General features: G+C 35.9%; 1 protein-coding gene across 4 annotated transcripts in view; it reads right to left on the bottom strand.

Moving 5' to 3' along the window:
- Positions 1 to 24042, bottom strand: part of LOC113108919 (unconventional myosin-XVI-like) — a 222370-nt gene that overhangs the window by 77089 nt on the left and 121239 nt on the right. For all 4 annotated transcript variants that reach the window (XM_026272343.1, XM_026272342.1, XM_026272344.1 and 1 more), the window contains exons 14-21: positions 19960 to 20065; positions 14685 to 14802; positions 13682 to 13829; positions 12660 to 12777; positions 7940 to 8057; positions 6465 to 6536; positions 4542 to 4683; positions 2177 to 2249 (exon numbers count right to left, since the gene is read on the bottom strand). In XM_026272343.1, the coding sequence (XP_026128128.1) occupies positions 2177 to 2249; positions 4542 to 4683; positions 6465 to 6536; positions 7940 to 8057; positions 12660 to 12777; positions 13682 to 13829; positions 14685 to 14802; positions 19960 to 20065 (895 nt within the window). The remainder of the gene's footprint in view (positions 1 to 2176; positions 2250 to 4541; positions 4684 to 6464; positions 6537 to 7939; positions 8058 to 12659; positions 12778 to 13681; positions 13830 to 14684; positions 14803 to 19959; positions 20066 to 24042) is intronic.

Genomic DNA, 24042 nt, shown 5'->3' with positions numbered 1-24042 from the left:
TTTTATTATCTAAAGACAGTATACATACAGTGCTGCAGTAATCCATCCTAAAACCTGTGAATCAGATCTAATTGTAGAATCCTCCTTAAGTCAACGGTTATATTGAATTGGTTAATTACCGAAATAAGGTCTTCGGTTAACATAAGGTATTTTCAGATTTCTACAACATCAGTAATATCCCACCAATGTCATGGGATGTTAAATGTCATCATGCCAACTTTGCTTAGGATAATTTGGCACTTCTGAATCAGAGTTTGTGGGTATGCATGATTTCCACAATGTGGAATATGTGGACGGAAATGTGGAATCCAGACATAAAAACTGATTTTTTTTGTACAAAACTGGAAGTCACGTAATTGGCCAAATTTTGAATGAATAAATGAAAAGTAAGTCCATCCACTTAAATCAAAACATGATATAGAATGTGAATATTAAGCAGCAGAAATACCATTTAGATATAAATCCTGCAAGATCTGCGTGTCTCTGTGTGAATGAATGGTGCAGATGCATGGTTTCGTTTACTACACACATACTGAAGCAGTGATTTCAGTCTCTGCCACCTCAATATATGAGTACATGAACATAATCTCCAGAGCTGCTCTTAGACTCACTTGTGAGCATTGTTCTATTGTTTTGAGTAAAACTATCATCATATAATTTACAAACAGAAACTTAAAGGTCTTCACAGCAACCCATCAAAATAAAAGTTCAGTTTAACTTGAAGAAACCATTACAGATATATTATTTATTGTAATGAAAGTACTACTACTAATGATAAAATTATTATTAAAACATTATTTAAAGCAACATTTTAAAGAAGACAAAATGTATCAGAATTTATTTATAAAGATGTAAACACAATATATAAAATAATAATAATAATATTTTGTAGAACCTTTACAATGGAATAAAGTAAAATAATGGAAAACAGAATTTGATTAAAATTAAATCTAAATATAATAAAAGTTTAAAAAAAAAATACAAAAATAAAAATAAAAATATCCCATAGGGCCTTAAAATAATTTACATAAAAAAATACACTGCTGTTTAATATTGGAAGTTTCAGGATTTCAATTAATTAGATGTATTTTTTTTGTAGAATAAATAATTTAACCAATAAAACAGAGTAAAAAAAAAAAAAAAGTAAAAAAAAATGGTAATGCAGCTTACCACTCTGATGCATTCTGCTCAAGTCGGTTTGGATCGACTGGCTTGGTCATCTATAGTTTCAGAATGTTAGTCGGGATCGAACTGATATGGTGAAACCAACTTTTGAACTGCGTTATAACTGCATTATGTTTACGTGAAGGAGTGTTACATTTCCGACACACAGTTGAGATGTTCGGCCAATCACAACGTACTGGGTCAGCTGGCCAATCAGAGCACAGTGAGCTTTCCAAAAGAAGGGGCTTTATAGAAATCAGCATGTTTGTCACAAGCTTCTTTTCTGCAGTTATCCAAAAGCCAGTGGAAAAATCCTATTGGGTAATTGCTAAGGAAACCATAGGGATGTTAACATCTGGAATTGACATGCAAAATTACCACTCTATTGTCTGCTGCTTTTAGTTTTTTTTTACTTTGATGCAATGTATTCTTGACTAAGTTTTAGAACAGCCTACACATCGGAAGCACATTTATGATGCCTTAAAAAAACAACAAAAAAACACAGTTTACACAGCCAGCTCACTTAGTTTTGGAACAGAGCTTTAAAGTCAGCACGAGTCAGAAATACACCTGTCCTGCTTAGAATGAAGTGCCTTTGTGGTGGAAAAACCCATCGTAAGAACATCCCATGTGTCGTTAAGTCTAAAAAAGTCATGGCCCCAGGCAGGAACATACTGTGGAATAGGTCAGTGCTTTCCCCTGTACGGGAAACAGGATCATGAGCACAATGCCTTGATTCCCACAAGTCTGTGGCTCTGTGGCATATCCACATCAAACATAGTGCAGAGCAGACTAGGTTTAGGAGGCCCACAATCCACAATGAGAGGCGAAGAGCAGTTTGTGTTCTTCAGAGCCAGATGAAAAGCTGAACAGTCTGCACTTAGAAAGGCGGCTATAAATGTTAGCCTCAGTGTGATGTTACAATGATAGGAAAGACCCTTTCAAAAGGTCACAAAGATGTTAAAAGTGTAATTATCATTGTGCTCTTTATATCTGTGCTGTCTCCCCTTACCTGTTCATAACCATTGCGCTGGAATTCCTCGAAGCCAAAGATGTCCAGGATGCTTATCTCAAGGGCAGGATCGCTGTCAAAACAGACAGGAACATATTTCAGGATTGTAGAGGGTTAGGAGTACTATAGTATAAACTTGGTTAGTGATCTGAAGCCGACAATATGTGCTGAACCATAGCTTAAGTGCAAGTTTTTCTAGTGTAAAATGCAGAGAAAAAACAACAACAACAACAATATTTAAAGGTCACTGACAAGAAAAAAAAATACATGCAGGTATTTCTAAGAAACAAAAGGTTATGTCAAGACAATTCTGCCATAATTCACTGTTACACCGTGTCTACAACAGTAACACCCAACGTCACTGGAGCTGTCTGACATGTCAGAACATTCTCTAACATGGTCCAATCAGCTGTCAAAATATCTCTATATATTTTTTAACTTTTTAATTATTTCAACTTAAAAGATTCATAGTGAAAAATACACATTATTTGTAAGCAACAACTACACAATATATGCCAAAGCTGAGTTTTAAGTCACAATAAGCGACTGTGTTTTATAATAGTGTGTGCTGGTGTGATCATGCCCTAAAAGCCCTGTAATAAACATTCTCATTTACACATCAATAAACATTAGCCTATTGCATTGAACTGCTGACCAGGACACAGGTCAAGCCTGCTTTAGCCAGTTATTGATCACACATCAGACCTTCATTTCTTCACAACAGTAAACCTTTTGTAAACAGATGACAATGGTTTTGATTGTGTGGATGTCTTCTTATTACTTCAGTTGAATCCATATAGTCAGTGCTCAAAATTAAAGGTTAGTTAATTCACCTTCAGTTCCAGGTCCCCACTGACTTCCACAGTATGAGAGAAAAACACGAAAGGGGACCAGCAACTGAAGGTGAACTACTCTTTTAAGACCTGATGAGAGTTATAAGTTTTTATGAATTGCCAAAAAATAATGATACGTGCATTACGAATGTATCAAGTATATGCACACAGCCATTCAAACGTTTGGAGTTAGTCAGATTACATATCAATATTGCAGTAAAAACAGCAATGTTGTGAAAATTTACATTCACAAGGAGCTGTGAGTTTCTAATTGTTTGTCAAATGGCTCATTCTTATGTATTTTTTTTGAAGGCATGTGAAATCATGTTGAATGATGAGTCACTGGGACTGTTAATGTGTGAATACAAACATAATTAGAGTTTCTTGGAAATTTCTGTAAATTTCTCAAACCTCAACATTTTTTTTTTAATGAGGTAAAAACGGTTATACTGTGGAACAATTCAAAATAAATCTATTTCATATTTCTTTTTTTAAATTTAACAAGTTGATGGCAAAGCTGGATTTGCGGAATGATTATAGTATAGGCATTATAAATGAGTTTACTGTAACATATGATTGATTCAATTATTCATAATCATGCTAAAAAGAGTTGTAAGTTCTTTCAAATGAAGTATAATATAAAGTTGTCCAAATTAGGTCCCTAGCACTGGATATAACAAATCAAAAATTAAGTTTATATATATTTATGCTAGGAAATATACTAAACATCTACATGGAACATGATCTTTACTTAAACAGCCTGAATTTTTTTTTTATCATTTTTACCCATACAATGTATTTTTGACTATTGCTACAAATATAAATCAGCGACTTAAGACTGGTTTTGCGGTCCAGGTTAACACACACATTATATATTTTATACCCATATATATAGGGTCCTGCATTCAGTCATTAGTGAATCTGTGAGTTTCTAATCGTTTTGTCAAAGGGCACATCCGTATGTATGTAAAAGTGAATATAGGCTCACAATGTTTTTTTTGGAGGATAGCGAGGCATGTGAAATCGTGTGGAAAGATGAGTCACTGTGACTGTTTATGTGTGAATGCACACATACTTGGAGTTCCGTGGAAATTACAGTTTTAGCCGCGAGATACCGTTCTCATCATGCAATAACAGCAGAGGAGGTGTGTCTCCCTGCTCATACACTACTGGCTCTGTCACTTACCGTCAGGTGCTCTATAACAGATGTCTCACATACAATATGTAAACTATTCCAAAAACTTCCACAGTGTTTTGACTGATGTTCATCACAGAAGGTCTCTCGGCGCTTGTTTCTACTAATACGTTCTGTGAGCAGCTGAGACAACAAATCCATACAGATCAATAGCTGGTAACCATCACTGACATTTGATGTACTTCAGAATAATGAAGGAACAATGTTTGAACTAGGTTCTTCCAATAACAATCTTCTTCATTCAGGTCTCTCATTCACACTGAGACAAAGGGAAACACGTCCACATAAAAGCATGAATCTAAGCTCACGTTCACACTCACACACGTCTGCATCTTACCCCGTGCTATCTTCATGGCCTTGGAGGTAAAAGTTAATGCTATTGACCAGGAAGCTGAAGAGACGTCCGTATAAAGCTTTGGCCAAGAGGTCTCTGTGATGGTTGGACATTTCAACTGTGTGGCGCCTTGTTATGACATCACCTAAAGCAGAGGGCAAAGGTCAAAATTCAAACAATAAATGTCACGTTGACGCTTTTAATGTGGTGTGACAGATTGATGTAACTTAAGTGGTAGCACTAATATAACTGGTCAGTAAAATAGCATGTGAGCAAAGATCTGGATTACTGTTAGTTATACATGCATGTTTGAATAAAACCTAAAGAACTCTGTGTAAGTCATACAAGATTGATTTCATTAGAAGAAGGTTTTGAGGTAAATTATTACTTTACCTAGCAAGGACATCCAGCTCAATTATAAAGAGCATGCTGGCTGTTAAGCTGTCCCATCAATAAACCGCCACTGAACCAGAATTAACCAGGAACCGTAGCAGGATCAGCAGCTAAATGCTAGTCGATCCTTTCAGTAAAAAGTGACTGCTCAAATCAACAGGGGCACATTTTGATTGATATACGCCGCACTAGGAGGCTGAAAAACAAGCGGCCCATTGTTGATGGTGCTGGCTGAAGGGACACAGCACATGCTAATGTGGAGGACACACAGCGCCTGGACCCTGATGATGTCAGACACTGAATCACCACTTTTGCTACGCCATTCATGGCTGGCCACAGTGCGTCAACATCCAGATGCACACACTGCCAAAGTCTGACCGTCGATCAGGGCCCTGTGTTTGTCGCATATCAGTTTAAAACTACACAAGTGTGGCATTGTAAGAATGACAATTCTTTCTGAATTGTTTACTTGTTTATGAAATACAATAATCAAAACAACAAATCATCACACGACTAGCTCATCCAAAAGTTAAAACTAAACATTGATTCTCCTTCATGTCTTCCCAAAGCTGTATAACTGAACTGAAATGACTTTTGTGTTCCCTTGAAGAAAGAACATACTGCTTGCTCTTTTGCGTAAAATTCTGAAAGGGTTCGAGTTTTCAAGTTTCAGAAAGCGTGACGAAAGCAAAAATTATGTTTTATCCACTGCTATCATTCCCTTCAGATCATTGAGTCATAAACCGGATCATGCATATTTAAGAACCAATCATAATACACCGCTTTTATAAATCAGACCAATCAATTCACCAAAAAGTTCGGAATGGAAATAGATAGGACTTATTTTGAATAGCATTAAATTATTGATCTTTTGCTAACATAGAGATTCAGAAGACTTGGGAAATGGACCGGTTTTATATTAAATAAGTATTTATTTATTTAAAAAATTTTAAGAGAGTAAATGATGACAAAGTTTCAAATTTTTGGGTGAACGATCCCTTTAAAAGAGAGGCATGGCTGCATGACAAAGTGAAGGAGACTGAGAGAGAGAGAGAGAGAGAGAGAGAGAGAGAAATCACAGAGAGACACAAGACAATGCCAAGTGTGCTTGTAATTTTCAGCAATAGATCGGTGTGTCCTCGACGGCTGAATTAGATTAACCTCCAGACATCATGTGATTCATACACACTCCACACTTGTTATATATGGCACAACATGCACACAGTCTAGACGTGCGTGTTTATGTCTGTGTATTTTGAATGAGAAGGCAGTTATCCAATTGAGTCAAATTGAGCCAAACTGGGCTCGCCAGTAACATGATCCAAGGCTGAACGCTCGAGGCCGCTTTCATTGATGATTTTGTGACTGGACAAAGGCCAGTACATCTCAGTGATCGGTGTCAGCAGGCCTCCTGGCAGTGAGATTTACTCCATGTACGGTGCTATGCTACACAAGATGACTTTAATTGACAGCGTTTAGTCAGTGTGTTGATTGATGCTGATACGTGGCGTACGTGCAAACAGAAGGTTGTACCTTTGAAACACTGCACATCAGAGGTGAGGGCGGAGCCGAGATCCTCAGAGCTCACCTGCAACATCCCAGCCACTACAGGAGAAACAAATAACAATAATAATAATAATTCAGACACATTTTTATGATTACAACCAGTTACAAATCTAAATTCTGACTGGATTGGCCACATTTGAAGTCATATAAAATAAAATAAAATAAAATATGCACGTATTTAAATAAAAATCAGCTCAAAAGCACCCTGTTCTGGTCTGCCATTGAAAAAAAATTAAAATAAATAAATAAATGCCTTTTTAAATCTGAATTATGCACTGAATCCATCAGATATTATTTAACTTTATCTTCTGGTTTTAATTTATGGCAGGCATTACCTTCACATTATAGCAATTTATTCCCTTTTATTTTAATTAAATGATATAACAATAAATTATATTTTACTGTGTATTTTTTATTTACGATTATTACACTACCACTGAAAAAAAATAAAAATAAATCAGTAATTTTGTAAAACAATCACTGTTTACACAAAAATATTGTGTATATATAATAATACAATATTTCTCTCTTGAACAGAGTAATGGCTCATGAAAAATCAGCTGTACAAGACAGAAAAGAAATTATATTTTACAATATACTCAAACAGTTATTTTAATTTGTAATATTATACAATTATACAAGACTTCATTCAAAAACCTCTCTCTCTCTCCAAAAAAAAAAAAAAAAAGGACCCCAAACATTTTATTGGTGCTGTATATTGTTTCTTATAAATAATTACAATCACAAATAGCACACTGATCAACGGCTTTGAACGTGGCTCATCCAATCAGATGTCAGAGTCAACATAACATGTTGTAACGCATCCACAGTCCAGCATTTCAACTCCAGGCCTCCCGTTTACTTCCAATCATGCATTTTTATAACTGTTTGCATTTGGTACCTAGTGTACTGTCATTTCTGTGTACGAGTGTGTTTGGGTGGAGTGTACCCATTAGTGTATTATAGGGCTTGTTTATATGTGATCTCGCGTATCCACAACGACGGGAACCTCACACGGATGTGAATGTATTGGTTTGTGTATTTGCGCATGCTGACGTCACTTGTTTACCCAGGCTCAGTGTTATGCGTGTCATTATGTAACATGGAGGGCAGTGAGTGGCCGTTCTGTTCCGCCCTGCTGCTCTGCAGGGCTTAAGGAAACAGGTGACCCTGAGCATGTGTGTGGCTAAAAAGAGCAATTAGTACAAAATGGCATGGCAGAGTGTGTATGTGTGTTTATTAGAGTGGCAGAGAGCATTTTCCATTGCGTGCTGAGTGATTCTGCTATTAGGCCACGGTAGAACTGATGTAAACAACCCAGGATGGTGTGTGACACAGTTCTTGCTGCGTAGTCACCCGCCCACTTTCCCCGTCTATCTTTCAGGCCTCCCGGTGGAGCAGATCGGCCTCTGCTGGCCTCGTGGCGCAGCTGCATGACTGACCTCTATCCAGCAGCTGCAAGTCGGACACAAACGCAGTGTCAGCGTCTGCCAGGGCCGTGAAGCGCACATCTCCCAAGTGCAGCAGCGCAGAGAGGAGCACAAACAAATTCTCCACCTCCTGCGAGAGAAAAAAAGTGCTGAGAGTCATACAGATACATTTGAGGGCTGGGTCCACAGTTACAGAATCAAATTCAATTTCAATGTTGTTTGGAGTGCTATTTTGCTACATTTGAACTAATTTTGACAACACTGAGATGACATGTTGCTGATCTTCTATATTACTCTCTATATATTACTCTCCTGTTCTATTCTGTATTTCTATGTATATCAATTAGTTGTAGAATGTGGGTTGTAGAAAAAGGATGCATAAGTTTGGTAAAAGTTCCAGAACATCTAACATTGCTTACAGCAACTATAAGTGACTGAAACAAAAATAAAAGGAACAAAACAAAATCAACAATTTTTTTATTTTTTTTATAATAATAAATTATAACATGGGTGTACACAAAAAAATATTTCTAATTAGTTATGTTTTGCTCAATTCACCTCATCACTAGAATGCGCAGCAAGAAGTATCCAATATTATCCAACCATTTTGAATAACTTTGATCACTATTCGTCTGTTTAGTCTTTATTTATATACTATAACAGTATTTCAAATTTTGAAATATCTTATTCATTTAGAATTTCAGTTTTCATTTTAGTTTTAGTCCAAGCTGTAGTAATTTGTGTTTTTATTTTACAGTTTAAATTGTTAAATTGTTAAATTGTAAAATCGTACTTATTTTATTTTGGTTACTTGCTAACGATTTTTTATTTTTATTTTTTTTTATAATAGTTTTATTTAATACTTCTTTTTTTTTCAACTCAATTTCAATTAACAAAACAAAAGGATTAGTATTTATTAATATGCTGAATTTGCTTTTATTCTATATTTTAATTTAATAAATTAAATACAAAATAAATGCAATTTAATTACATTAATTACAGTAATTAATTTGGTGTTTAATTTGCAGTAACTAAATGTTTTTGTCATTTTTATAAATTTGAATTAATATATGCATTATTATTTCCCTTTTTTCAGCTTTATTAAAATTAATATATATATATATATATATATAGGAGTGTGTGTGTATATTAGTGCTGTCAAACGATTAATCGCGATTAATCACCTCCAAAGTAAATGTTTTTGTTCACATAATACTTATGTACTGTGTATATGTATTATGCGTTTATAAATACACACACAAGCATGTATTTAAGACAATTAAATTCTAAAATACTACATATATGTATATATAATAGAAATTATATAAATATATACATATAAATGCATGTAAATATTTAAAAATATGTATTTTTTGTGTGTATAATACACACACACATATTACATAAAAACTTTTATTTTGGATGCAATTAATCAAGATTAATTGTTTGACAGAACTAACACAGACAACATGAAATAATTTAAAGTAAAAGGCTAAAAGAATCCAATCCAGTCAAAGTAAAAGTAAAAGGCAGAGACAGATACACGAGGCAGTCTGAGAGACTGTGGTGTGTTGATGTGTGTGAGGGTCACTGAGGGTCATGCTGCACTGATGGGATGAGAGAACAATCCTCCTTTAATGAAGCAGATTTACAGGTTCCTGGTAGGATTAGAACACAGTGTCTGGCTGGAGGTCAGGTGTGTGAGCGAGTGCAAATGTGTGTGTTTGAACCAAACAAACAAACGCATGACTTAGAACACAGTGTTAACTCTGATATTACACGCTTTACTGTAACAAAATGTCCATGTATTACCATAAGGGTGTGCATGGGTTTGTGCGACCATATATATGATACATACTCTTCAAGTCTTTACCTAACCATAACAGCATAACACACACAGGTTGACAGGTTAGTGTGGCCTCAGGTTTGAGTAGTGTGTTTTATAGTCTCTAGACATACTGTAATGAGTTAGAATGTGTAAACATACATAAATCAGAACAACACATCTGAAGCGTCTGCCAAAGCCACAGGCATACCGGCTCTCTGTACATGTGAGTCACTTAAAACCAGAACGTCTTAGCTTTCTCTAAACAAGACCGCTCAGATTCTACTGAGGTTATAAATTAATGCCTGAATCAGGGATGTTATAGTTAACTGAATCTAAAACTAAAGCTTTATTAAAGTATTTGCATTTTCTAAAATAAAATAAACATAACTTGAATTATATATGAATAGTTTATTTGCTAAAAAACGATAACTCCGTTTTTATAAATTTTCATAAATCGTGTTTTTTGTTTGTTTAGTATGTTATATTTTTATTGTGTTAGTTAGTTTTAAAAAATATTATTATTACCGTATTTTTGGGACTATAAGTCGCACCTGAGTATAAGTCGCATCAGTCCAAAAATACGTCATGATGAGGAAAAAAACATATATAAGTCGCACTGGACTATAAGTCGCATTTATTTAGAACCAAGAACCAAGAGAAAACATTACCGTCTACAGCCGTGAGAGGGCGCTCTATGTCTTCACTGTAGACTACAGAAGCACTGAGCATCATAAAGCACCCTCTCGCGGCTGTAGATGGTAATGATTTCTCTTGGTTCATGTCAAATTAATTTTGATAAATAAGTCGCACCTGACTAGACCCCGAAGCCGCCGCCATTTAGAATTTCAGCCGCCGCCAGCCAATAATTTCCTAAGCTAAATTGAGCCGCCATCTGATAAAGTTTGGCTGAGCCGGCTAGAATTATTTGCATCAATAATAATAATAATTCTTCACATAGAGACATTAACACACAAAATATATAAACAATACAGGAGATCTATTTCCCCACTGGTTTCATAACAGCACAGCCTGTGCTCGTTGCTACGATACACAGACTCACAGTGAATTGACGACCAATTAAAGTTGCTCGCAGAAGAATCGATGCATTTTTTTCTCGCACTGAGGTGAAATGGCGGAAAGAAGCAAGCAAGGTAATTTTGATCTCACTTCTCACATACTTTCCTAATTCCCACTTACTTTTTAAAAAAAAACTTGTACATTGAAGTGAAATGTGCAAAACTTTGTCCAAAATAATACCGATAACAGTGTGTGTTTATATTAAGGCGAGACACGGCAGTAAAAAACATTGTTTTTTTTCTGGTCAATTTTGAGATTTTTGGATATTTGTCTTCAATAACATGTCTTCTTTCAGACTTGTGGTGAAAAAAGTCCAAAATACACATTTAGGTCATTATTTTACTACACTTCGTCTGTTTGTGTCTGTAGATTTCTCATAAATTCAACAAAAGTTTGCGTTCTTAATCAACATACTTCTCTGCGATCTCTGCTGTCACCCTCTCATCACATGCACCGTTAGGAAGCTCTCTCTCTTCTGTACAATCCTGTTTGATCCAAATATGGTCATTTCCTTTTTATCAGCAACCAATCGTGAAAGTAAAAAGACTGAATGTGCAATCTCATTGGCGGATGATAAATCTTTAAAGCCCGTTTTCTCAAGATGTAATTTCTCTCATACTCCAAGTCCGAAATCTCCACTTCAGTAGTACCTAGTTATATTATGAAGACATTTACAGAGGAATCTGTAAATATATTACTCATAGCCTGATATATATAACATGTTATTCCAAAAAACATGGCGAAAATCAAGGCTATTGTCATATAATATTCTGATTTACAGTATAACAAAAGTAGATATCCATAAATCCCACTGTAATTTTTTTCTCATCTTAATGTAAGTAAATCAACTGGGAAAGTTTCATGGTGATATCTGCTAGTTAAAAATGTTACCCGTAGTGTCTCGCCTTAACTATAAAGTTGAACAGCAAATTACTGTACATGTCATAAATATATGCATAATGGTAGTGTGCCGGTGGAATGCATGTTTAGTTCCACTTGCCTACTGCTCAATGGCAAACTATCATCACTTGCTCCTTTAAGGTGTAATATGATAAGCTTCATCCATGATAATGGCAAGTTATTGTATACAACTTAGCCTACATACATTTAGCCTAAACACAACACATTGTAGGCTATTTGAAAATGTTTAGTAGCATACAGACTACAAAATAAATATGTGCATACGTTGTGAAAGTAAAATCTGGTGTTTTCTTTATTACATTCTATTGCATTTTGTAGAAATATAGTGTAAGCCATGGATTGCTTGGAAAGATTGAGATCTAGTTAATCAGTATAACATAGACATCTGTAGACATGAAGTGGCAGTTTCAGCCATTTGCAGCTATGAACATTTTGGCGGCTGCAGCAGCCATTTAGGTTTTGGCTGAGCCGGCTAGCCAGCCAATAACTTCATATAAGTCAAACTATGAAAAAAATATGGTAAATCCAAAAACTCAACTGCTGTTTGATTGATATTAATTAGAATACAGGATAATAATAATAATAATAATAATAATAATAAATACAACATAAAAAACATGATTTTTGAACATTTTGGACCATTTTGAAATTTGTAAAACCTGAAATGCATATACATTTCCACATTTATTTATTTGTGTGATTGTTTGTTTGTTCGTTTACTTAAGTTTTGTTTCCAGGTTTAAGCTCAACTTTAAGTCCTAGATTCTCAATGTGGTTTTAGACTTTATTGTATTTCTCTCTCTCACACACTCTTTTGCACAGAACTAAATAAAAACCTAAGTTTGCGTGTGTAGTTGTATCGTCGTGTGTGTGTGAGGATGCCTGTGTTATTTAACATGTGTGTACCAGTCTATTGAAGCCGAGGGCACGCAGAGCCTGTTTAAGGGCCGAGAGTTTCTCTCTGCTCTGAGGACACGCTGTAGCTACTGCAGGAGTTTCACCAGGAGCCGCTGTGTTCATACACCTGGAAACAAAACACAGACAAACACAGAAGAGACATGATTAGTGCGATTTGAGATTAGATATATACGATTTAGCCTTTACGTTGACTACGGATTCTGGATGTGAGTATTTGTTCTGGGCCTTTAAGAGTGCTAAGTATAGTTTAAGATGTTCTAAATGTCACTGACATAATCACAAATTCAAGTCAAAGAAAGGTCAATGTTAAATTTTTAATGACAACCTTCCATTTACCCCATGCAAGATTTCCGGAGTACACTTGGGGTCACAGAGAGTTCAGGGTAAAACAAGTTTAAAACTGGCATCTGACATCATCCAATATTATGTTTTTTTTTCCCCATTTTGAAAATGGATGTTAAAGGCTTAAACCGCATCAATCTGACAATGAAACTTCAATGCATTAAATTCTGAACTTAATAATCCCCAGTCAATTAACAGGTCTTTCTCATAGTGTTCATGTCTCATAGTACCCTTTACTACAGTGTACATCATATATGATAAAAAAAAAAAAAAAAAAAAAAGAAATGAAAGACTAATTACAACCTGCTTTGGTTTTCTAAGCTTGGTAAATCCATTATGTTTTATTATATATATATATATATATATATATATGAATCACTTACTGGCAGTGTTGGTGAATAAAATAAAATAAAATAAAATAAAATAAACCCTTATTGCTGATGTTTGTGAACCACACAAAATCCTTACTATAAAATAAAATAAAATAATATAATAAAAAAATAAAATAAAATAAAATACTTATTCACAATATGTTTAAGTTATAAAGTAACACACACGTACATATATGTTTTTTTTTATGAATACAGGCTATGACTTTATAAGGGAGATCTTTGAAATAGGGGGTCTACAGAATGATTTAACATGCCTATCAACATTGCGTGTGTTACCTGTGGGCCAGGACATTGTTTAGATATAGATTACTCTTCTCCTCTGCTGAAAGCCCCTCGGCCATCAAGTAGAAGATGTTAAAGTTCTGCTGATGCGGTGGGGTGCAGATGACCCTCGACTTCTCCAGCATGTAAGTGTACAGACGACCTAAAACACAAACACAGTAGGAGAAGAATTGTAGAGGGATAAGTAGAGCAATGTCTCCCTCTATAGGTGAAGGATGCTAGAGCAGAAGTCCTCTCTGCTGAGACCCGACAGCATATCACAAGAATGCATTAAAACATTCTCTATTTTTACACATGCAGTATATTAAAGAGCAGGTCATATGGGTTTTTGAAAAATATCTCTTTTGCAGTTTATAATGTAGCTATCCTTAAATGGAAACACTCTGCAAAGTTGTTTATCAAAAAAGTGCATGATAAATAAAGATATTGTCTCTCAAAAGCGAGTGTTGGTTCTGAAAGGACTTTGATCGCCTTAACGAGTCATATTTTCGAATCTTTTGTCTGTTACCGGTATAAGTCACTGGGTAATACATTTGCATAATGTCCGCCTGCTCATGAAATACGAACAGTCTGACCTGAACACAAACACTTCTGCTATTAGTGTGTTTACATCATATTGAGATAACAGTGTGCTCAAGGATACCACAGAAATACAGTTCAAACCTTTTGTTTTGTGCATGTCATTTTATCAATGACTGCTTATCTAATCTTGGCTCTCTGTGCTAATCACAGCAGGCTTGGCCAGCTGACCAATCAGAGCAGAGTAGGCTTATGGAAGGGAGGGGTTTGCTCCAAATTTGCTAGGAACGAATAATTTTGGAATCATTGGCAAATGACTCCAATATTAAATGTATATTTTGAGAAAATGACATTGTTTTCTAAACTGAGATACATTTAAACCTGTTGTAGGGGACTCCAACACAATATTAGGACACTTTTAAAATATCATATGACCTGCTCTTTAAAGCAACACTATGAATAATCAAAGTGTAACTACCTCGGAGTAGAGTCTTTCTCTTCTCACAGTACTGCAGGGAGATCAGGTTGATGAAGCGGCTTGCTGAGGAGTTCATCTGAGTCTCAGCATGACCGAAAGCTTCCAAGATCACATTCACCTGCAAACATGACAAGACTAAGAATGAAGAAGTGATTACAAAACAGTGAAAGAGATTCCCATGTGGACTCTTTCTCCGTAGTGAGTGTGTACCCTAACATACACTGTATATACATATATACACAGCCATACACATAAATATATTTGAACAATGTCTAAATCTTGTATTATTATACATTTATTTTATACGTCTGCAAAATGACTAAATGTAATATACATTACATTTATTCATTTTGCAGACACTTTTATCCAAAGCGACTTACACATGGGGGATACTTAAAGCGATTCTTCTTAAAGAGGCAAACAAACAAAGGAAGTGCTTGTAATATAAAAATTAGTGGTGGGCATAGATTATTTTTTTAAAATCTAGATTAATCTCACTGTAATCTTGAAATTAATCTAGATTAATCTAGATTAAAATGGCTCATTCAAATTCTGCCGAATGCATTCAGAATATGTGTGTTACCCAAATAAAATTGACAAACAGTAAGTCTTTGAGAAGGGGTTTATCAAGCTAGATGGTGCATTAGAAAAGGGGCTCATCTCCTGTTTCCAAAATGCATCACAAAGTGCTTGAAAAAGCTGTAAACTTATTCCACATTGCACAAGGTGAAAACAACCTTACGCCTGTTTCACACCAATGTTTAAGTTTTTTTCAAGTTTGTAGGTGTCAAGGTACAGAAACCAAATAATTAAATGTAAAATAGCACTGGATAGTCTTCAATGTAAAAATTAAATATACAATCAAACCTACATTTATTCAGACACCTTCAACATTTCTCACATTATTACAGTTTTGCTATATATATATATATATATATATATATATATATATATATATATATATATATATATATATATCAAAAATTATACCTGGTGTCTGAATAATTTTTGGTTTGACTGTTAAAACTACAAAATAATTAAGTCAAGAGCAGTGAGTGATTTTCTTTCATTTTCTTGGATTAACATTACAGCAGCCAGTAGCTAAATTAGGTGCAGTCCCTTTAAGAGACCATGAATGCATCCAATATAATACACATCCCATTTTTTCCCTGTTTACTTGCTGTTTATTGTTTACTTTCACTTAAGAAATAACTGACAGTTTTTTGAGCAAAATTTCCAAGGTGGATATTTGGACATATTTTGTATGTATTTGTCGGCACAAGAGCAAAAATAAGCAAATTCTATGTTCAAGTGTTTTGAATATCGAATTCTTCTTTCTCTTCGCAGAAGAGAGCTCAGTTCAGTGTCGCTGTCTCTCTCTCGTGCGCACTGAACACCAGTAACCAGCTACTCCGTTCAGCTTTTCCGCATCTTTTGTTTGGATGCTTTAATGTTTAAATCGACAAGCAGTAAGGCGTAAAAACATGTGAAAAAGATAAGCTTTCGTGACGATGCGCAGCAGTGGCCCGTCAAATGTCCTGAGCATCTTTTTAGGCTGGCCTCAGCCAGTCGGTTATATAAAATATCAAGGTGAAAGTCATCATCGCTTGCTTAGTATAGACCCAGCTCCCAACTCAACTTTGAGAATAGATTAACGGCGATATTTTTTTTTTATCGCCCGATAAGAGTCTTGTGTTAACGCAGCACGTTAACACCGATAACGGCCCACCACTAATAAAAATACAACATTAAGACTTTATTCAAATAAGTACAAGCTAGATAAAGAAGGAATAAATGAAGAGAAAGGCAGGTGCTGGGGATGTGGCTGTTGTTTATGCAAGCATCAATGTCTTGAACTTCGTGCTGCTGCTTTCTGAATCATTTGTAGATGTTTGATTGCACTTGATGGAAGTCCAGCCAGAAGAGCATTGCAGTAGTCCAGCCTAGAAATGACAAGGGCCTGGACAAGAAGCTGTGCAGCATGCTCCGTTAGAAAGGGCCTGATCTTTCTGATGTTGTGCAATGCAAACCTGCAAGATCAAGAAGTCTTCGCAATGTGGTCTTTGAAGGTCAGCTGGTCAAAGGTTACACTAAGATTTCTGACCGAAATTGATGGGGAAATGGTAGAAGAGCCTAGCTGGATGGAGAAACCATACTGTAGAGTTGGAGTGGCAGGGAAGACAAGAATCTCAGTCTTTGCCAGGCTGAGCTGTAAGTGATGTTCATCCATCCATGCCGAGAAGCCCACCAGACAGCCTGAGATCCGTGCAGCTACCATTGGATCATCTGGATGAAATGAAAGATAGAGCTGTGTGTCATCACCATAGTAATGGTAGGAGAAGCCATGTGCCTGTATGATGGGACCCAGTGATGTTGTGTATATGGAGAAGAGGAGGGGTCCAAGAACTGATCCCTGAGGAACCCCGGTGACCAGTTGATGTGCTCTGGATACCTACCCTCCCCAAGCCACCCTGAAAGACCTAGCAGAGAGATAGGATTCAAGTTAGCAAAGTGGAACCCCGGTGATGCCCAGAGATAGAACAGAGAATTGAATGTTTTGAAGAGATTACGTCTGGAGCGCTGTTAATCTTGTTGTGTAAGTATGAAGATTTTGCAGTATTGACTTCAGCAGAAAAAGCCGAAAGAAAAGACTGATACATCATCAGGTCTGACGGATCTTTTGATTTGCACCATCATTTTCTCTCTGCTGCCCTGAGTTTGGTCTGGTGCTCTCCAAGAACATCGGATAACCAGGGATTAGAAGGGGCAGCCCGTGCTGGCCTGGAGGAGAGAGGACAGATATCGTCTAGACAAGAGGTTAAAGTAGAGAATAAAGTGTCAGCTGCTCCATTCACATGTAGAGATGAGAAATGGGTAGGTGAGGGAAGAAAGGAGGATACTATGGAGGAAAGATGGGAGGGGGAAAGAGAGCGAAAGTTTAGTATAAAAGTAACTGGTATGGGGGGTGGGGGCACACAGGTACCAAAATGTAGTTTAAATGTAATGAAGAAATGGTCAGAGATATGCAGGGGTTTTACCAGAATGTTGTCTACAATACAATTGCGTGTGTTAATTAAGTCAAGATGATTGCCTGTTTGTGCGTGCTTGTACTGGTAGGTCATTTGAGATCAAATGAAGCAAGGAGTGAATGGAAGTCTGTAGCATAAGGTTTGTACAAATGAATGCTGAAGTCCCCAAAGACTAAAAGTGGACTCCCGTCCTCCGGGAATGAGGACAGCAGGCCATCCAGCTCTTCTAGGAAGGTGCCTAAAATTTGCCCAGGAGGCAAAATTACCACAACCTGGAGTTTTATAGGAGCTGTTACAGTGATCACATGAGATTCAAATGAGTTATAACTGCACAGGGGAGAGTGGGTTGAGTATTTCCAATTGTTAGAAAAGAGAAGACCAGTGCCCCCACCCAGGCCAACCTGACGGGGGGCTGTGAGAGAAGGAGAAATTGTTAGAGAGAGCAGCTGGGGTTGCTGAGTCTTCTGGATGAATCCAGGTCTCAGTCAAGGCCAAGATGCTGAGTGTGGAGTTTAAGGAAAAAGAAGAAATGAAGTCTGTTTGTTGACAGCTGACTGACGATTCCAGAAACCCACAGAGAAAAGAAGAGGTGCAGTAGAGGATGAAGAGATAGGATGCAGGTTTTCAACATTGTGTTGTCGTTCGTGTTTAAGGAAAGGAAAATGAATAAAGGGAAGAAAAATACATAGTACTTAAGTGGGTTGCATGTTTCGTTGCTTGGTGAAGTCGTGCAAGTCGCAGGCCTTTAAAGGATAAAAAAAAACAAAAAACTATGATATACTATTAAGATGTAAATATGTAAGTTAGTTAGCAAATAAGTAAATATTTTTACATTTACATTTAATTATTTAGAAGACACTTTTATCCAAAGCAATTTACAAATGAGGGCAATAGAAGCAATCAAACAAAAAAAGAGCAACAATTTATATGTGCTGTGACTAGTCCCAAATGCAGTACATGCATAAATAAATAAATAAATGCTGTTAAATAAATAAATCTCTGTAAACATGTATTGCAGTTGCTATTTTACTATTATTAAGCAGCAAAACAGTTTTCAGCATCGATAAGAAGAGCCATTGTCAATAGTTAACAATAACTGAGTTGCAAATCAGCATATTAGAATGGTTTCTGAAGGATCGTGTAACAATGAAGTAATTAATTATGCTGATAATTTAGCTTAACCATCACAAAAATAAATTGCATACATTCTATTTATATAAATTCTATTTTATTTAAATAGTGCAAAATATATTTTTACATTGTAATAACATTAATAATACAAACTTATTAATGCATTATTATTTTTTATAAATAAAAATGTTAATTCTTTCATTCACTTACACAAACAAATATACTCTTAGAATAGCAGCTGCTCATTTAAACAGCAGGCAGCTCACTACACCAGAGCACAACTACTCAGGGCATTTGGCATTTTCTCCACCAGGTGGCGATAAGCCACCTTTGATAAAAATGAGCTCATTAAGAGCCAAGAAAGAGAGGCTGATGTGTGTGTACTGGTTCCTTTAGTGTTGAGAGAGAAAGAGAGGGAGAGAGATGTATTCACCCGTTGCTCCCGGCCATTAAACGGCTCTAGTGGTTTCTGTATGTGGATATGTCTTTAGCTAACAAGAAATGGCTCTTTCCTTGAGATTCAACCATAAGCACAATCCGCCCGCCTCAGGCTTTTGGATAGTCATTCAAAGCATCTAATTCTCTCATGAATGAGCGAATAACAGCTGTTTGAGGCTATCATGACTCTGAAGGATAACTGGAGTAACTGAAAGCACAGAAACACCTCCAGGGGTTCAGAAAACAGAACAGATGAGAAAAACCACAGCCAAAACACTAAACGTTCAACACAATGAGTGCATGAAACACAATCACTGCATAACACTGCACAGGAACCGCTCAACAACTAGACATTTAAACTAATATTTGAAGCATTAACCAATCTGATGTTAGATTTATTATTCATTATGAATATAATTGAGATGATTTCTTCTTATAGGAGTTACACATTATCATACATAATTGTGCAGCTCAATACATTTCTTGTTTTTAAAAATATTAAATTATTTGTAGATGTAAAACTTATTTTTGTATTTAATTTTTTTTGTTCTGTTTGTTTGTAGAGTGTATTTGTATATATGGGGAATAAATGATTTTGATAAATGATTTTGAAATGTGCTTTCAGATGTGTGTTACTGTCAGGTAGCAGATGCATGTTGTGTGTGTGTGTGACTTACATGCTTCATCCGTGGCTCTAAAGCGAAGCCTTTGGGACTCGAGCGAGCAGCCAGGTGTTTGAGGATGTGTTTACAAGCCACAGACTTCCCAGAACCACTCTCTCCACTAGACAGAGAGAAAATTGAAAGCGTGAGTAAATAAAGTTGTGGTTCTCAGTTTAATAGAAAAAGAAATACGCTAAAGACAGAACAACATATGTTACCATGACATAAAAGTAGTTAATTACTAGAAATTTCAGTGATTTTGTCTGTTTTCCCAAAGAAAATATTAAGATTACAATCGAAAATAACTGATTTGTATTTGAATATATTTTAACGTGTAATTTATTCTTGCGTATTTTCAGCATCATTACTCCAGTCTTCAGTGTCACATCATCCTTTCTCAGAAATGATTGTAATATTCCCATTTTCTGATTATCAGTGTTGATAACAGTTGTGTGAAATGGACCATGGGGAGGTTCAAGACTGAGAGAGAGAGAGAGAGAGAGAGAGAGAGAGAGAGAGAGAGAGAGAGAGAGAGAGCAGCTGAAAACTCTCCAGACCGCCTGAAAGTTTTTCTGTCAATGTAAAGACACAAAACAAATCAAGAGAGCAGCTTTTTCAGAGAGCCCAGGGCGAGCGTCTCTTGTGAGTGCGTGCTCCTGTCAGCCTGATTTATGTTTAGCAATGGGAGATCTTACAGTAGGTCAGAGAGCTGTTTCACTCCTCTCCACATCACTCCATCGTATGAGATGACACGGTCAGCCTACAGCAATATACCATCAAGAGCCTCAGATCCCTCTCTTCTGCCTGGCCTGAGGGCAGGTATCTGACCAGAGTCATCCAGAGGACATCTCTGACACACCTTCACGTATCCCAACGCTCTACTTGAGGATCTGTTCAAACCACTTGCTCATAAGACACGGTTCTCCACAATATCTATGCCAGATACTGCCTCCACGCTTCTGTTATTTATTTATTTTTGTGCAGTTTATTCTCTCTCTAAACTCTACACAAATGTAAAGTAAACTTTTCTCAAATCTCCTATTGCTATGTTTGTCCTCCAACCACCTACATCATCCTGGCTGATCTGGAAGGCTACACTATTACATCAATTCTATTGCAACTATTCATATCGCACCCGACTCCAACAGAGTTTAACACTGGAACGTTGCTAAGCTAAAGACTCACAGATATTGGGTGAAACAGTACATTGTTATCAACATTTTCTCTCTCTCTCAACCACGGTGCATCATCTTAAGTATATACTACTTTTTTGGGAATGAAAGAAGAAATTAATATTCAGCAAAGATGCATTAAATTAATTAAAAGTGACATAAAAGTCAATATAAAGTTACAAATATGATTTGCATGCCAATAAAATGATCTTCTTCATATATAATTTATAATAATAATAATAAACATTATTGTTAATAATATTATGTGGTACCAAATCAGCGTATTAGACTGATTTCTAAAGGATTATGTGTCACTAAAGGATGAAGTAATGATGTATTCTGCTTTGCATCACAGAAATAAATGACATTTTAAAACATATTATAAAAAACACATTAATTTTACTAATATTTACCAATATTACAGTTTTTATGTATGTATATAAACATTTATGTATGTTTATTTATGCCAAAATCATGATAAATTTTATCATTTTTGATTAGTAATGTGCTTTGCTAAGAATTCTTTTGGTCAACTTTAAAGGTGATTTTTCTCAGTATTTAGATTTTTATCTTTTTTCCACCCTCAGATTCCAGATATTTAAATAGTTGTATCTCGGCCAAATATTGTCCTATCCTAACAAACCATACATCAATGTAAAGCTGATTTAATGTCGAAAAATGTACACTTAAAGCTGTGTTAGGTAACTTTTGACGCTTTAGCGGTTAATAAACAGAACTGCTTGCGTCTTGCGGAAGAACATCGTAGCCGGAACTACTTCTCTCTGTTTATGTCTATGAAGAATCACAAAGGTACTGGGTTACTCCGCCGCGGTACCCCCGAAGCAATCTAAAATAGTCAGAATATAAACACTTATTATAGGTGCACCCTAGTGATTCAGGACAAGCTAAAAACACGGTTTGGAAAATCGATTCATGGTGTACTCGCTTATTATATATATTTTGTAAATCTTGAACACAAACAAAGTTACGGACCACAGCTCTGATTGGTTGTTTCTTACCGGGAGCGGATGAATTTCTGCAAATGGCAATAGGACCACTGGGAGGAGCCAGAGGAGCTTGATTTTTTCACAGATTATCTGTCTCATATTCTACTGGTCAGGACATAATGACAGGTTTAACAAATATGTAAAAAATATATTTTTACAAAAGTTACCTACTGCAGCTTTAAGCTTTAAGTTTTGTGGTCCATGGTCACAATTATAATTGCAAGTTTGCTCAGTTGAGAGAGTTTGTCAATGTTGTGACTGTTTGTTTAATGTAATTTAAATTAAATTAAATGCACATTTTTGATGCTTTAAATGCTGTCTAGGTAATCTGCAGGTTTTAGAAAAGGGCTAGCAAGCTACAACTGCTTTTTTTAAAGCTTTGAATTATTTGCAATATAGTTTTTTTCTAAACTATGTCTTACAGCAGTATATTTACAGGGTGTTAATCCACACTACGACTCAACATCTAACAAGGGCTTTGGTAGACATATATCTTGTCTCGTTACTGCCATACATCCCACTCCATATTCTTGACAACGTACAGTAACTTTATTAATTACTCCACTGTTCAATGTTACGACCTCTTAAAATGAGCCATAAAGCACAGTCAAACGGCTCACAGTGATAACTTAGCACGGTGCTAAGAGCCTGGATGCTAGCGGAGACCCGCGAGAGAGAGTGAATGGAAGAAAAGCAGTCTGAGCAGATGGTTCTTAAAGGTCATTTGGCCTCCCACTAATCATTTTCTGGAGGGTCTGATGCTTTTTCTTCCCGTTTTTTTCAATTTCTTTTTGGAAATCCATTCTGGATTGAAACTGAACTCAAGGGCGCAATGCATTCCAGAAGCGAGTAGGTGTCTGTGTGTGTGTTTGTGAACCAGCATTCCTGCACTTTTGTTTCTCTGGTTCTGTAGTTACTATAGCATGGTGGCAGCGATCTGCTCTCACCTGTGTGTGTGTGAGAGATTGATAGCCCACGCAGAGAGGGCATTAAAGTAGTTGTCAGATCCTCTCTAGCTCAGCAAAACCAGGATTGGGCCAGTGGAGGAGCTCCAGAATGTGAAACAGGACTTAATTGCAATCCGAGATGACCAGAGTGCAAAGCAGGACACAGCATGGGCTACATCGCTGCCCCTGCATCCATTAATCTCGCTGAGAGCTTTTAACAGGTTTTTACACCATCCCTAGCAAATTTGTCTCCGTGACAGCGTTTAGCGAGAACTGCTGGGGTGATGCACGAGACTCCCAAACATGGGAGCAAGCATCTCTAACGCAATCTTATCTGAACCTCTCCATCAGCACAGGATCACTTAACTGAGCTGAGGACAGCTTTACCAACCTCCAAGCTGGTGCATCAATGACAGAAGGTAGTGCATCTCCAGTGGAATGTATTTGGGATCATCATGACCTGTGTTGTGGTTTATTTACCTTTCAACCAATGAATATACGTTATTATTATTATTATTATTTTTATTTAAAAATATATGTTCAGTAATTTGTGATTACATGACAAGGGAATGTATCAAATAAAATAAAATAAAATAAAATAAAATGTTTCATTTGTTAACATTAGTAAACTACATTAGTTACCATTAACAATGAAAAAATACTTCTAAATCATTTATTAATCTCAGATTATGTTAATTTTTTATATTTACTAATACATTATTTAAATCAACATTTTTATACAGTAATATTATATAACAGACTAAAGTTAACATGAACAAAAAAAAGAACAGTTTTATTTTTATTAATTAGTGTTAACACAAATGATTAAATACTGTAAAATGTGTGGCTCATTGTAAGTCAATTAATAAATGTTGGACCTTACAGTAAATTATTCACAATAAATATGTATTATTTTATTTTATTTATTTTAATTTTATATTTTAATTTTATAAACATGTAAGCCTTAACAAA

Source organism: Carassius auratus, chromosome 9, assembly GCF_003368295.1.
Source record: "Carassius auratus strain Wakin chromosome 9, ASM336829v1, whole genome shotgun sequence".
Lineage (NCBI taxonomy): Eukaryota > Metazoa > Chordata > Actinopteri > Cypriniformes > Cyprinidae > Carassius > Carassius auratus.
Note: the sequence above shows the minus strand (reverse complement) of the source record. Positions and strands in the feature narration are given on the sequence as shown.